At 46.0% G+C, this 12,719-nt stretch overlaps 1 protein-coding gene across 1 annotated transcript; it reads left to right on the forward strand.

Moving 5' to 3' along the window:
• The first annotated feature begins 903 nt into the window (after positions 1-903).
• Positions 904-11,281, forward strand: DYNLL2 (dynein light chain LC8-type 2). The gene is made up of 2 exons (XM_056865139.1): positions 904-1,046; positions 11,123-11,281. Exons 1-2 carry the CDS (start codon positions 915-917, stop codon positions 11,258-11,260), a joined length of 270 nt encoding a protein of 89 aa, XP_056721117.1. The 5' UTR covers positions 904-914; the 3' UTR covers positions 11,261-11,281.
• The last annotated feature ends 1,438 nt before the right edge of the window (positions 11,282-12,719 follow it).

The raw sequence follows: 12,719 nt of genomic DNA on the forward strand, positions 1-12,719 counted from the left end.
GAGACTAACAGAGGTGGTTTGCCAGTGCCTTCCTCTGCACAGCAACCCTGGACTTCCTTGGTGGTCTCCCATCCAAATACTAACCAGGGCTGACCCTGCTTAGCTTCTGAGATCTGATGAGATCAGGCTAGCCTGGGCCATCCAGGTCAGGGCAAAACTAAAATGCTTATTTGTTATTTACTTCCTTTATATACCATCTTTCTCTTCCATGTTATCCTTACAACAACACTGAGGTAGGTTAGGCTGAGAGCGTGTGACTGGCCCAAGGTTGCCCAGTAAGCTTTATGGCAGAGTTGGGATTCGTATTTGGGTCTCCCAGATCCTAGTCCAACACACTCTCCACCACACACTGGCTGTATGTGTATGAAACATAAATTTTAAAAAGGGCAGGAAAAATTATTGAGGAAATAACAGACGAAACAAAAAAAGTCTTCATCTGCTGGGGGTGACAGTGATGGACAGACAGATATCCCTGGGGAAGGAGTTCCACGGTTTTTGGCCCACAACTGAGAAGGGAGACTCAAACCGGCTTACAAGCCCCTTCCCTTCAACTACAACAGACACCCTGTGGGGTAGGTGAGGCTGAGAGAGCTCTAACAAGAGCTGTAACTTGCCCTGGGTCACTCAGCTGGCTTCGTGTGTAGGAGTGGGGAATCAAACCCGGTTCTCCAGATCAGACTCCACCGCTCGTAACCACTACGCCACTCTGGCTGTTTCTCGGGTTGCTGCCCATCTCCCCTCAGAAGGTGAGGGCACCTAAAGTCAGGGTATCAGGAGGTGACTGGAGGTCAGGTTGGCTGGAAACTACCCAGCCAGAGCACATAGCAGGATTCTGTTGTGATGCTCCTGGAGCTCAGCTGCAGCGCTGTTGGTCATGCGGCCTTTATCTCGGTCTCTCTTCCCACAGGTCCATCATGTCGGATAGAAAGGCTGTGATCAAGAATGCGGACATGTCCGAGGACATGCAGCAGGATGCCGTCGACTGTGCCACGCAGGCGATGGAGAAGTACAACATAGAGAAGGACATTGCGGCGTACATTAAAAAGGTATCTTTGGGGTCCCTGTAGTGTGGGATGGGTGTGCCAAGGAAGAGCCCCATTGGGCTGAACCAGGGGTTGGCTAGGTCTGGTTTATTTTTGTATCTCCTGCTTTTCTTCCCGTTGGGGACCTAAAGCCGTTTGCAACATTATTCTCCCCTCGCTTACTTTATCCTCACAACAACCTTGTGAGGTAGGTTAGGTTGAGAGTGAGTGGCCATGGCAGAGTGGGAGGATTCATACCTGGGTCTCCCGGATCCTGGTTAGATGCTCTAACTGCTACACCATACTGTCTCACCAATTACACAAAGATATTATTGTTGTGGCTTTCTCCGATTGGAGCATTTGCCAGCCTTTTCCAAAGAGGGGTTTGGATAGGGCCTTCCCTGTAAAGAAAGGTATGTGCCTCTTAGTGAGTCAGATCGTTGGTCTGTGGAGCTTGGCACTGTCTCTGACCTTGAGCCAGGAAATCTTTGCCAGCTCTGGGGATTCGTCTAGTTGGAGGTGCCCGAGAGTGAATCTGGGCCCTTTTGGCTGCGAGGCATCTGGCTTGCTGCTAAGCAACAGCTTCCTCTTTATTTATTTTGTCCCATCTCTACCCCGGCCAAGACCAGGCTCAGAGCAGCTCACAATCTATACAAGCATATAGTACAATAAAACAGGATGAAAACATCATTAAAACAACTATTAAAATAGCCCTATGAAATAATTAAATAAAGGACAAAATGTCCGATGGCGCCCTTAAATCATAACATCTGAGTTACAGCCAGGCAGACAGATGAGTAGGTCCCCATAAGAACAGTAAGCAGAGGAGGCAGCAGTGGAAGGTTTGTGGAAGGTTTCCTCCCCACCCCAAGAGTGTGTGAAACTGGCCTGTACTGAGTGAGACTCTTGATGCATTAGTGCTGGAAAAAGAATTGGTTTTTATATGTCAACTTTCGCTACCACTTAAGGGAGAATCAAACTGGCTTACAATCGCCTTCCCTTCCCCTCCCCACAACAGATGCTCTGTGAGGTAGGTGGGGCTGAGAGACTGTGACTAGCCCAAGGTCACCCAGCTGGCTTCGTGTGTAGGAGTGGGGAATCAAACCTGGTTCTCCAGATCAGAGTTCATCGCTCCAAACCACCGCTCTTAGCCACTACACCATGCTGGCTCTCTGCTAGAACCCTGCTAGATGAGACCAAGGGTCCCCTCCTAATCCAGAATCCTTTCATAGAATCATAGTTGGAAGGGACTACCAGGGTCATCTAGTCCAACCTCCTGCACAGTGCAGGAAACTCACAACTACCTCCCCACCACACACACCCAGTGACCCATACTTCATGCCCAGAAGATGGCCAAGATGCCCTCCCCTCTCATCTACCTACGGTCATAGAATCAGCATTGCTCCAGGGAAGGAGAGCTTACCACCTCCCGAGGAAGCCTGTTCCACTGAGGAACTGCTCTAACTGTTAGAAAATTCTTCTAATGTCTAGATGGAAACGCTTTTGATTTAATTTCAACCCATTGATTCTGGTCTGACCTTCTGGGGCAACAGAAAACAACTCAGCACCATCCTCTATATGACAGCCCTTTAAGTACTTGAAGATGGTTATCATATCCCCTCTCAGTCTTTCCCTCTTCAGGCTAAATATACCCAGCTCCTTCAGCCTTTCCTCATAGGACTTGGTTTCCAGACCACTTTGTTGCCCTCCCCTCAACACATTCTAGCTTGTCTACAACCTTCTTAAATTGCAGTGCCCAAAACTGAACACAATACTGTAGGTGAGGTCTAACCAGAGCAGAGTAAAGCCATACCATCACTTCACGTGATCTGGCCACTATACTTCTGTTGATGCAGCCCAAGATCACATTTGCCTTTTTGGCTACTGCATCACATTGCTGACTCATGTTCAGTGTTTGGTCTACTAAGACCCCAAGATCCTTTTCGCACACACTACTGCTGAGACAAGTCTCCCCATCCTATAATGATGCATTTGATTTTTCCTACCTAAATGCAGAACTTTACATTTGTCTTAGTTGAAGTGCATTTTATTAGTTTTAGCCCAATTCTCCAGCCTGTCAAGATCATCCTGTATCCTGGCTCTGTCTTCTACTGTATTTGCTCCCAATTTAGTATCTGCAAATTTAATAAGCATCCTCTGACCTCTTTAGGCTCCTCCCATTTTTCCTTCTCATAGGAATGGTTTGTGATTGTGCCTTCAGTATTTCATTTCACCCTTCTTGAACTCCCTTCTCCTTAAGTATTTCTGACCATGGGATTCTATCCAGCATAAGTTTAAGTTTGTTAAAATTAGCTCTCCTAAAGTCGAACCTATGCCTGATTACGTACAGTTTTTCCTTTCCCCAAGATTGTAAATTCCAAGATTACATGGTCACTACTACCCAGGGTGGGTACTACTTTAACCTCATCAACCAGTTCTTCCCTGTTGGTGAGAATCAAATCTAAGATAGCAGACCCCCTTGTTTCCCTGTCCACTTTCTGGAAAAGGAAGTTGTCAGCAAGACAAGTCAGGAATTTATTGGATCCTGCATTTTTAGAGTTGGATTTCCAACAGATATCCAGGTAGTTAAAATCTCCCATGACCACCATGTCCCGTCTCTTTGAGAACTTTGTAGTCTGGTCTAGGAGTGTCTCATCCAAGTCCTCTGCCTGGTTTGGTGGTCGATAGCAGACCCCCACCATAATATCACTATTATTTCTTACTCCTTTTATTTTTACCCATAGTCTCGACTGAACTTCCTTGCTCAGATTCATTTCCTTCTTCACAAGTGTACGCATCTGTGACATATAATGCTACTCCTCTATATCCAACAGTGTTTAGCCACATGCAGGGGAAGGACTCTGGCTCAGTGGCAAAGCCTCCACTTGGCATGCAGAAGCTTCCAGGTTCAATTCCCGGCATCTCCAGTTTAAAGGATGATATAGTTGGGTGATGTGAAAGGCCTGCCTGAGATCCCACAGCCATTCTGAGTGGACTTTGATGGACCAATGCTCTGATTCAATATAAGACAGCTTCCTGTGTTTGTGTGTTCAGGAAAACCCAGGCAGGACATAGAAGCCAACGCCCCCACTCCCTGCAACTGAGAATCCAGAGGTCCATTTTAGCTGTTTAGATTTAGCAGCTCCTAGAACTCATTCAGAGGTGTGGGTGCACAAATAGATCTTGTGGTGGCAGTGAATGGTTCCTCTGCCTGCCACAGAAGAGCTAGGCAAGGTCACCCAGCTGGGCAAGGGGTTGTGGCTGAGTTGTGCTGGGCAGTCAGAAGATCCCAAGGGGTGGGGTCCATCAAAGGGCCCAGGTGTGTACATGTGTGGCTGGAGGTCAGGTAATACAGCAGCTGTGCTGAAGCTATGCAGGAGCAAGGTCAGTCAGTGCCCAGGTGAGAGCTCTGCTGGGGCTCCTCTTTGTACTGCTGTGCACTTATATTTATCACGAAACTCAATGCAGTAAGCTGGAGTTACCAAAAAGTGCTTATTGAGAATAGGAGATGGGATGGGAAGCAAACTGGAGGGGAGAGTGAGCTGAGGGGTCAGTGCATATGGTGAGCAGCTGCAGAGGTGAAGAACAGCCTTATTGATTGGAAATAGTCTGCTGGATTTTTGGCTCCAAGCATCTAGTAGTCCTCATCTTAGTTCTAGCCCTGGGGGAAAACCGGCAGTCAGGTTCTCTTCCATGCTAGCAAAGTGTTCCCCATGGAACATAAGATTTCTGGGTCAGAATAGTGCTGAGGTTGCTTCTAGCTTCCCTCTTAGTGTTCTTCTGTTCCCAATTCTGCGAGGCAGAAGCACGGCGCATCCAAGAGCGGAGCTGTATGGAACCTTATTTACTGTGGGGTGTGTATTTTGATAAATGCTTGTTAGCACATTGCTAAATGCACAGCTTCCAACAATTAAGACAAAACACTTCCAATAAAATTCCAATACAAGTGGCTACAAGGCCTGCAATGGGACAGAAGGCCATTGATGGCTCTTAGTTAGGATGGTTTAAAATAACCATTGCCCTGTTCAGAGGCAGATGCCAGTCGTCGGGGGGATGTAACGCTGTTGCTGGGCCTGCATGTTTCCTTGGGCAGTGTTCCTCTATGGACTCTTGGGAGTGGGGGTCCATGCATTCTCTGTAATTTTTCTCATCCTGAAGCAGATCAATTGTGAACATGTTGTGCCTTCCCATTTCAAAAGATCCTGATAAGTTAAAAACTGGGCAGGTCATAATGGGCGTAAAGTTAACATCTCTTGTGAGGAAATCCATAATGTTGTTTTTACTTCTAATAATTGTAACTTTATTGTACCACAAATAACCATGCCATCCACTTCTATTGTCATACCCTTCTAAATCCAATAAACGAGTATTTTTTAAATCCATCCAGTCTTTCAGCCATACTAAAGCAGCCGCTTCAGCATATAATTTAAAGTTTGGAAATGCAAGTCCACCTCTCTCTTTTGAGTCAATCAAATACTTATATGCAATCCTTGGCTTCTTGCCTTGCCAGATAAAATTCAATAAGTCCTTTTTCCATGTATCAAAGTACTTTACTTGGAATATAATAGGAAGATTCTGAAACAAAAACAATAGTCTTGGTAATATATTCATTTGTACTGTCGAGATACGTCCTAGTAAAGATAAATTCTTATTTGTCCAAATCATCATATCTCTCTTTATTTCTTCCCACAGTTTAATATAATTGTTAAACATCATATCCACATTTTTAGTAGAGATCCAAATTCCCAAGTATTTCACTTTAGCCGCTTTCTGGCAGTTTATCAAGATAATAAAATGCTGTTGTTCTAAGCCAGAAACATTCTTAAAAATCATCTGCGTTTTCTCCTGATTAATTTTAAATCCTACTGTAAGAGTCCAATATCTCTTTCAATTTAATTGCAGATCGGTTAGGGTCATCCAAAATCAATAGCAGATAGTCAGCGAACGCCCTCAATTTATACTCCTGTTTACTTATTTTTAGTCCATTTACATCTTTAGATTCTCGAATCATACAACATAAAGACTCCAAAACCAAAATGAACAATAAAGGAGAAAGTGGACACCTTTGTCTCGTCCCTTTTTGTATAATACAATCTCCTGACATTGATTCATTAACCAGTATTTTCACTTGCTGTTTAGTATATATAGCATCAATAGCTCTTAAATTTACTCCAAAATTCATTATTTCCAAAGTCTTTTTCATATAATCCCAAGATACCATATCAAAAGCTTTCTCCGCATCTAGGAAAACAAAGGCTGCTTTCTGTTGGGGATTCTGTTCGTAATACTCCAAAGCATCTAAAAGCATCCTTACATTATCCTTAATTTGTCTTCCTGGGACAAAACCTGCTTGGTCCTCATGTATCAAATCCTTAATCAATTTTTTGATTCTGGATGATAAAACTGAAGCTGGAATCAAGGAAAAAATCCCAAAAGGGAAGGAATCAGCTTCTCTTCATCACACGCCTTAATCTTCCGGTGTGACGGATTCCCCCCCTTACGAGAGCTGCTATAGCCGTCTCCATAGGCCATAATAGCCAGGGGTGGCTTTCAGTTGAGTTCAGGATGTTCTAGTTTGGCGAGGCGGATCTTTTTTTGTGTCCACCTCTGGATACTTTTTCCAGGCTCTTTCCCACTCTGTTCAGGTAGCCTCTGGCTGACAACAAAGTTTCTTGTGGGCTCAGGTACAAAGTCCCCTCTGATCAAGGGATGAGATTAGAATTTGGCTCAGGGCCCTAGGCCTGGTAGCCCTTGTAGAATTGGCTGCCTTCGGAGATCTGACCCTGTTGGTCATGCACAAACATTGTTTTTAAACTGACTTTTCAAGTGTCGCTGATGAGGGTGTTAGAAAACCGAGGCCTCCGTGGGGCACAGGTGGCTTGCAGAAAGGGGGCTGTGCAAGGTCTGGTGGCCTGGGAGGAGGAAGAGAAGGCTTTGGGAGTCCACAAAAATTTCTTGAGCAAACTGGGGGTACCCATGTTTCTGTGCTTTAAGGCGATCTGTCCTCAGGGCATCTGGTTGGCAGCTGGATGGTAGGCTGGTTGGCCAACTAGAATGGTAGGCTGGGTGGTTTTTTTGCTCTGATCCAACAGAGTTCTTATTAGCTTTGATAGTTCGGAATAGAACCTCCAGGTTTGGGGGCAGTGTGCTGGAGTACCACACATAAGGCAAGGGACAACTGAGTGCTTGTGCATTTTGAAAGCAGCCTCTTCCGGCGCTGGCTTGCAATGGGATGCTGGATCAGATGGACCTTTGGTCCAGTCAAAATGGGTTTCTTAAAATCACTCGATAAATGGCAGTAATACTTATTTAAATTTACTTCATTTATACTGTTCTCCCCAGTGGGGACCCAAAGTGTCTTCTGTCCTCCAGTTTATTTTCACAGTAACCCTGTGAGGTAGGCTCGGTGTGTGACTGGCCCAGTGTCACTCAGTGAGCTTTTGGGGTAGGGGGATTGAAGCTTGGGGCTCACAGATCCTCGTCTGACTCTCAACTTCTGCATCTCTCTGGCTCTCAATAGAATCTGAAGGGCAGCAAAAAGGAAAAGTAAGAGTTTGCGGGAGCTGTAAAAGCAATATCAGTCAAAAGCAGGCAGATCTCTCCGCCTTACCTGAAAGGTGCCAAACACAAGTATTTATATAAGGATGTGAGTTCTTTTTTTTTAAATGGCATATTCAGTGCAAATAGATAACTGACCCGAAGTGGAGACTGTTGGCAAGTAAAGGAAGCCTTTAGAAATCTTTGTGATGCTCTTGATTCAAAAGATGACCCCTATTTTCCTCCGCTCCTAGAAAATGCAGCATTGCTCAGTTCAAAAAGGTCAGCATGGTGTGTTCAAGCCAGCCAACTCTCTTGCTTCTCTTCAGAGCACTGCAGGAATCAAACATGTAAATGTGATGTGTACAGGGGCAGGCCCTTGGTCTGTCGAGCTTAGTGTTGTCTACTCTGGCAGTGGCTCTCAAGGGTCTTGAGCACGGAAAGGTAAGGTGAGTGGCCGTGGCTCAGAGGTAGAGCAGCTGCTTGGCACACAGGAGGTCCCAGGTTCAATCCTTGACATCTCCCGATAAAAAGATCAGGTGGTAGTTGATGTGGAATACCTTTCTCTGCCAAAGACCCTGGAGAGTTGCTGCCTGTCAGAGAAAACGATGCTGACCTTGATGGACCGTGGCCAGATTCAGTATAAGGCAGCTTCATGTATGACACCTACTGCCTGGAGATGTCAGGAATTGAGCCAGGGGCCGGGCGCATGCCAAGGTGGTGGTCTCCCACTGAGCTCAAGCCCCCTCAGTACTTACTAACATTCTGTTGGCCCATGGAATAGTGTTCAGGAAAGTGTCTTGCCTGCCATGGTCTTGGTATATTGTGGCATTGGAGGATTGTTGTAGGCTTGCTGAGAAACCAACAGTTAGATTTAAGTCCAGTTGCACCTTAGATTTAAGTCCAGTTGCACCTTAGATTTAAGTCCAGTTGAACCTTAGAGATGGACAAGAGTTTCTTAAAATCATGGAGTTGAAAGGAATCACCAGGATCATCTAGTCCAACCCTCTGCACAATGCAGGAAAATCACAACTACCTCCCCCCACACCCCCAGTGACCCATACTTCATGCCCAGAAGATGGCCAAGATGCCCTCCCTCTCATGATCTGCCTAAGGTCATAGAATCAGCTGTGCTGACAGATGGCCATCTAGCCTCTGCTTAAAAACCTCCAGGGAAGGAGAGCTCACCACCTCCCGAGGAAGCCTATTCCACTGAGGAACCGCTCCAACTGTTAGAAAATTCTTCCTACTGTCTAGACGGAAACTCTTTTGATTTAATTTCAACCCGTTGGTTCTGGTCTGACCTCCTGGGGCAACAGAAAACAACTTGGCACCATCCTCTATATGACAGCCCTTCAAGTACTTGAAGATGGTTCAGTGTGTAAGCTTTTGAGAGCCAAAGCTCCCTTGGTCAGATACCTTTGTCGTATCTGACAAAGGGAGCTGTGACTTGCTGGTCTCTGAGGTGCAGCTGGACTCGAATCTAACTGTTCTACCGCAGACCAACATTAGCTGCTCTCTGAAAGTCCTACAAAAAGAGAAGATCAGCTTTACAAAGGCATATTCTGTAACTGAGCCAGGGTATGTGTGCAGGTTGTTAATTTAAGCAATCCCAGGCAGAGGAGGGTCTGGTGGAGTTTACATACATCTGCATCTCTGCTTGCAGTAGGAAAGGTAAAGGAAGGAGTCAGCTTCTCTTCATCACACGTGTTCGCCTTAATCTTCCAGTATGAAGGATTTCCCCATAGAGAGAGCTGCCCCATGGGGTGATGTCACATCCCGACATTTACTAGGCAGTGTGTGTTTAGAGGGTGGTTTGCAGTTGCTTCCCCCAGTCGTCTACACTTTACCCCCAGCCAGCTGGGTACTCCTTTTACCGACTTTGGAAGGATGGAAGGCTGAGTCGCCCTTGAGCCGGCTACCTGAAACCAACTTTCGTCAGGATCGAACTCAGGTTCTGAGCAGAGCTTTGAAGTGCTGCAGCTTACCACTCTGCGCCACGGGGCTCATTTACAGTAGGATGGAGAACGAAAAGAAGGAGCCAACTATTGGCTCATAATAATGTATGGGGGGAACCAGGCAGCATCTGCATCAATGCGTGTGCTCAATCACCTCCCCATGCTTCTCTTCCAGTTCCTTCTAGCATCCCACTGGTGGTCTGCAGCACCCCAGCGCCTGAGGTATTTACTCACGAGAATTGTACAGAAGGGCCTGTCACAGACCTTCCTAAGGGTACCTTTGTGGAGTGTGGCTGAACACTCCCTTTGAAATCAAACCTTGTTCTTAATATCCTGCCTTTTTACAGGCTTCTGTACAGAGAGCCAGTGTGGTGTAGTGGTAAAGAGCGGTGGAGTCTGATATGGAGAACCGGGTTTGATCCCCCGCTCCTCCACATGAGCTGCGGACGCTAATCTAGTGAACTGGATTTGTTTCCCCATTCCTCCGCATGAAGCCAGCTGAGTGACCTTGGGCTAGTCACAGTTCTCTGAACTCTCTCAGCCCCACCCACCTCACAGGGTGTCTGTTGTGGGGAGGGGAAGGGAAGGTGATTGTAAGCCGGTTTGATTCTCCCTTAAGTGGTAGAGAAAGTCAGCATGTAAAAACCAGCTCTTCTTCTGAGGCAGTAAACAATTCTTATTCATTAGGAGCTGTTATACGCTGCCTGTCTACTGAGACTGGTATTCAAGGCAGTTTGCAAAGCTATAAAAACAGTTGCTAGTAAAACAAAAATGTCTTTTCAAACCAAGCAAGTAATGTGATTGTCTGGGAACCTCCACATTCAGAAGCAGTCAACCTCCAAATATCAATGCCAGGAGGCAACATCAGGGGAACGACTTAGCTTCTATGCCCTGTTGTTGGACCTCCAGAGGAACTGGTGGGCCACTGTGTGAGACAGGATGCTGGACTAGATGGACCCTCGCTGGTCTGATCCAGCAGGGATCTTCTGATGTTCTTACATTCATTAGTGACCTAAAACTTATTGGCACAAAAAGCAGCTTCATCAAAGAAGTCCCCAACGTGTCTTTGGCTTCATTCCGGTGGACTCAGTGCTGGGTTTGCCCCTGAGCTCTGGCCCCTCCCCAAGGATGCGGAGCTGGGTGGTCTGATCTAGCCGGTTCTTATGAGGAGCTGTCTATTTTATGTGGCTGTATGAATGCCTCTGGCATAAGAGGGAGCTGTGGGGGGGCATGTGGTGCAGACTGATGGAGTAGAATGGAGTAGAACAAATTCAAATCCCCCCTTTACCATGAAGCTCCCTGGTTGACCTTGCAAGAAAAAAAATAGAATCATGTCTTCTGTTCAGATGTTCTGTGTAGGGATTTGTGGAAAATGTGGTGGTTTGGGTAGGTGTTTTCTTGGTTAAGCAGTAGAACAGCCTTGGAACAAACTATCAGCCATGCTAGCTAAACAGACCCTTCCATGTCCATTGGGAATACCAGTGGCTGGCTGCCAACTGAACAGAAGAGAGTCCAGGAATGAAATCCCAGCTTTAGACTGAACTTGATCCATTGTGTGTTAGTAAGATTTTTTTTTTTTGCCCCCCCCCCTTCTATTTCCTTCAGGAATTTGACAAGAAATACAACCCTACTTGGCACTGCATCGTGGGCAGGAATTTCGGCAGCTACGTAACGCACGAGACCAAGCACTTCATCTATTTCTACTTGGGGCAGGTTGCGATCCTCCTCTTCAAGTCGGGATAGGAGGCAGGTGATGGTGGAGGGACCCGGACTGTGTTGTGCTGATGGCAGGGAGTGTGCCGGCTTCCTCTTCCATGGCTATGCCGCTGCATGGACTGTATACTATATTTAATGTGTATATGTTGCAGTAATACACCTGAATTCTCTTTTGGTTGCCTGGGGGACGAAAGGCAGCATCTTTCTTTTCTAAAAAATATTTCCTGGGTTACTGCTTTTTTTCTTTTTTGTTCCTTTGCACTAGGGAAAACTGTAAATGCTTCAACAATGGCCTTTAAGTGGGGGGAAACGGAATAAATAAACTTTAATCCCACAAAGTCATCTCTTGGTGGTGTTAATGTTTCACGAGGCTGAACTTCGGCAGACCAAAAACAAAGTTCTTCTGAGGGGCTGAATCAGACTAAGGCAGCCGGCCACTTTCTCTTCATCAAGCCCCTGATGATTGTGTGACGTTCCTGCTGTAAGCAAATTTAGTAGTGAAAGGGATGGTGGGCGAGAGGGGACCGGCGTTGGCTTTGCAGTACAGTGTTGCCTCCAGCACAAATCTGGAATCAGGCTGGTATTTAATCAGAATATTCAGTCTTCAAAGTAGATGAACCCCTGGCCCCAGATAAACCCATGCCCCACATTTGGGGCACCTGGCATAAGTTCCAAGGCTCTCCATGGCACCTGGCAGTTGGGATCAGCCTCTTTCTGTCTCCATCCCTGATCGAGTCAACGTTGCCTTATTGCAGCTTACTTCCGACAACTGTTGTGTGGGAAGATCTGTCAAAAATCGGTGGCTTGATGCTGTGTAGGTGCATTGTGTGTTTTTTTGGGAGGGGGGAGACCATTGTTTGGTAGAGGCCAGTTTGATATATCTCCCTCTTCCCTCCCCCCTGCCATAACAGAAGCCTGCAGAAGCAGATAAGTCAGTAGCAAAACTTCTGTTGCAGAAAACACGCCTGCTTCTAAAGCTGAGAAACCGTCTCTGATAGGCTTCATTGGTGTCAACCCTAATGTATAGTTGAAACTCTGTTCTATTGCTAAGATGTGGAATTGGCTGTCTCTATTTTTTCTTTGTGAGTTCATCCTTGAAATGCACAATGCAGTGATAGCTTTAGCAAAATTTGGGTGCTTTTGCTGTCAAGAGCCTATAAATTGAACTTGGGCAGTTTTTTTCTAAAATCAGGTGTGGGGGGAGTAGTGAAGAAAAACTATCTGCAAGTTAGTACTGACTCCAGGACACGGAACTGTCTCCATCTGTCTGTGCTTGTATATCATACCTTGGGGAGGTGTGACAATTTTTGGGGGGCTGTGAAACAAGGAAAGACCCAAGCTGTCTAGTTCTCATGAACAGAAGTTCTCCTTGTGTCTGTGCAAAATCCGAAGTATGCCTCAAACTTTGTACAAAATCTCAGTCAAACCATCTTGTAAAAAAAATAATAAAATCAGAGGTTGATGTAGCTGTTGTATTTCATGTTGA

This window comes from Euleptes europaea, chromosome 19, assembly GCF_029931775.1.
Source record: "Euleptes europaea isolate rEulEur1 chromosome 19, rEulEur1.hap1, whole genome shotgun sequence".
NCBI classification, from domain to species: domain Eukaryota; kingdom Metazoa; phylum Chordata; class Lepidosauria; order Squamata; family Sphaerodactylidae; genus Euleptes; species Euleptes europaea.

Excerpts from the sequence above, each read along its gene's own strand:
- DYNLL2 (XM_056865139.1), top strand. The coding sequence starts at position 915 with ATGTCGGATAGAAAGGCTGTGATCAAGAATGCGGACATGTCCGAGGAC. Across the intron at positions 1,047-11,122 it reads TTGCGGCGTACATTAAAAAG|GAATTTGACAAGAAATACAA; the intron begins GTATCTTTGGGG and ends TATTTCCTTCAG.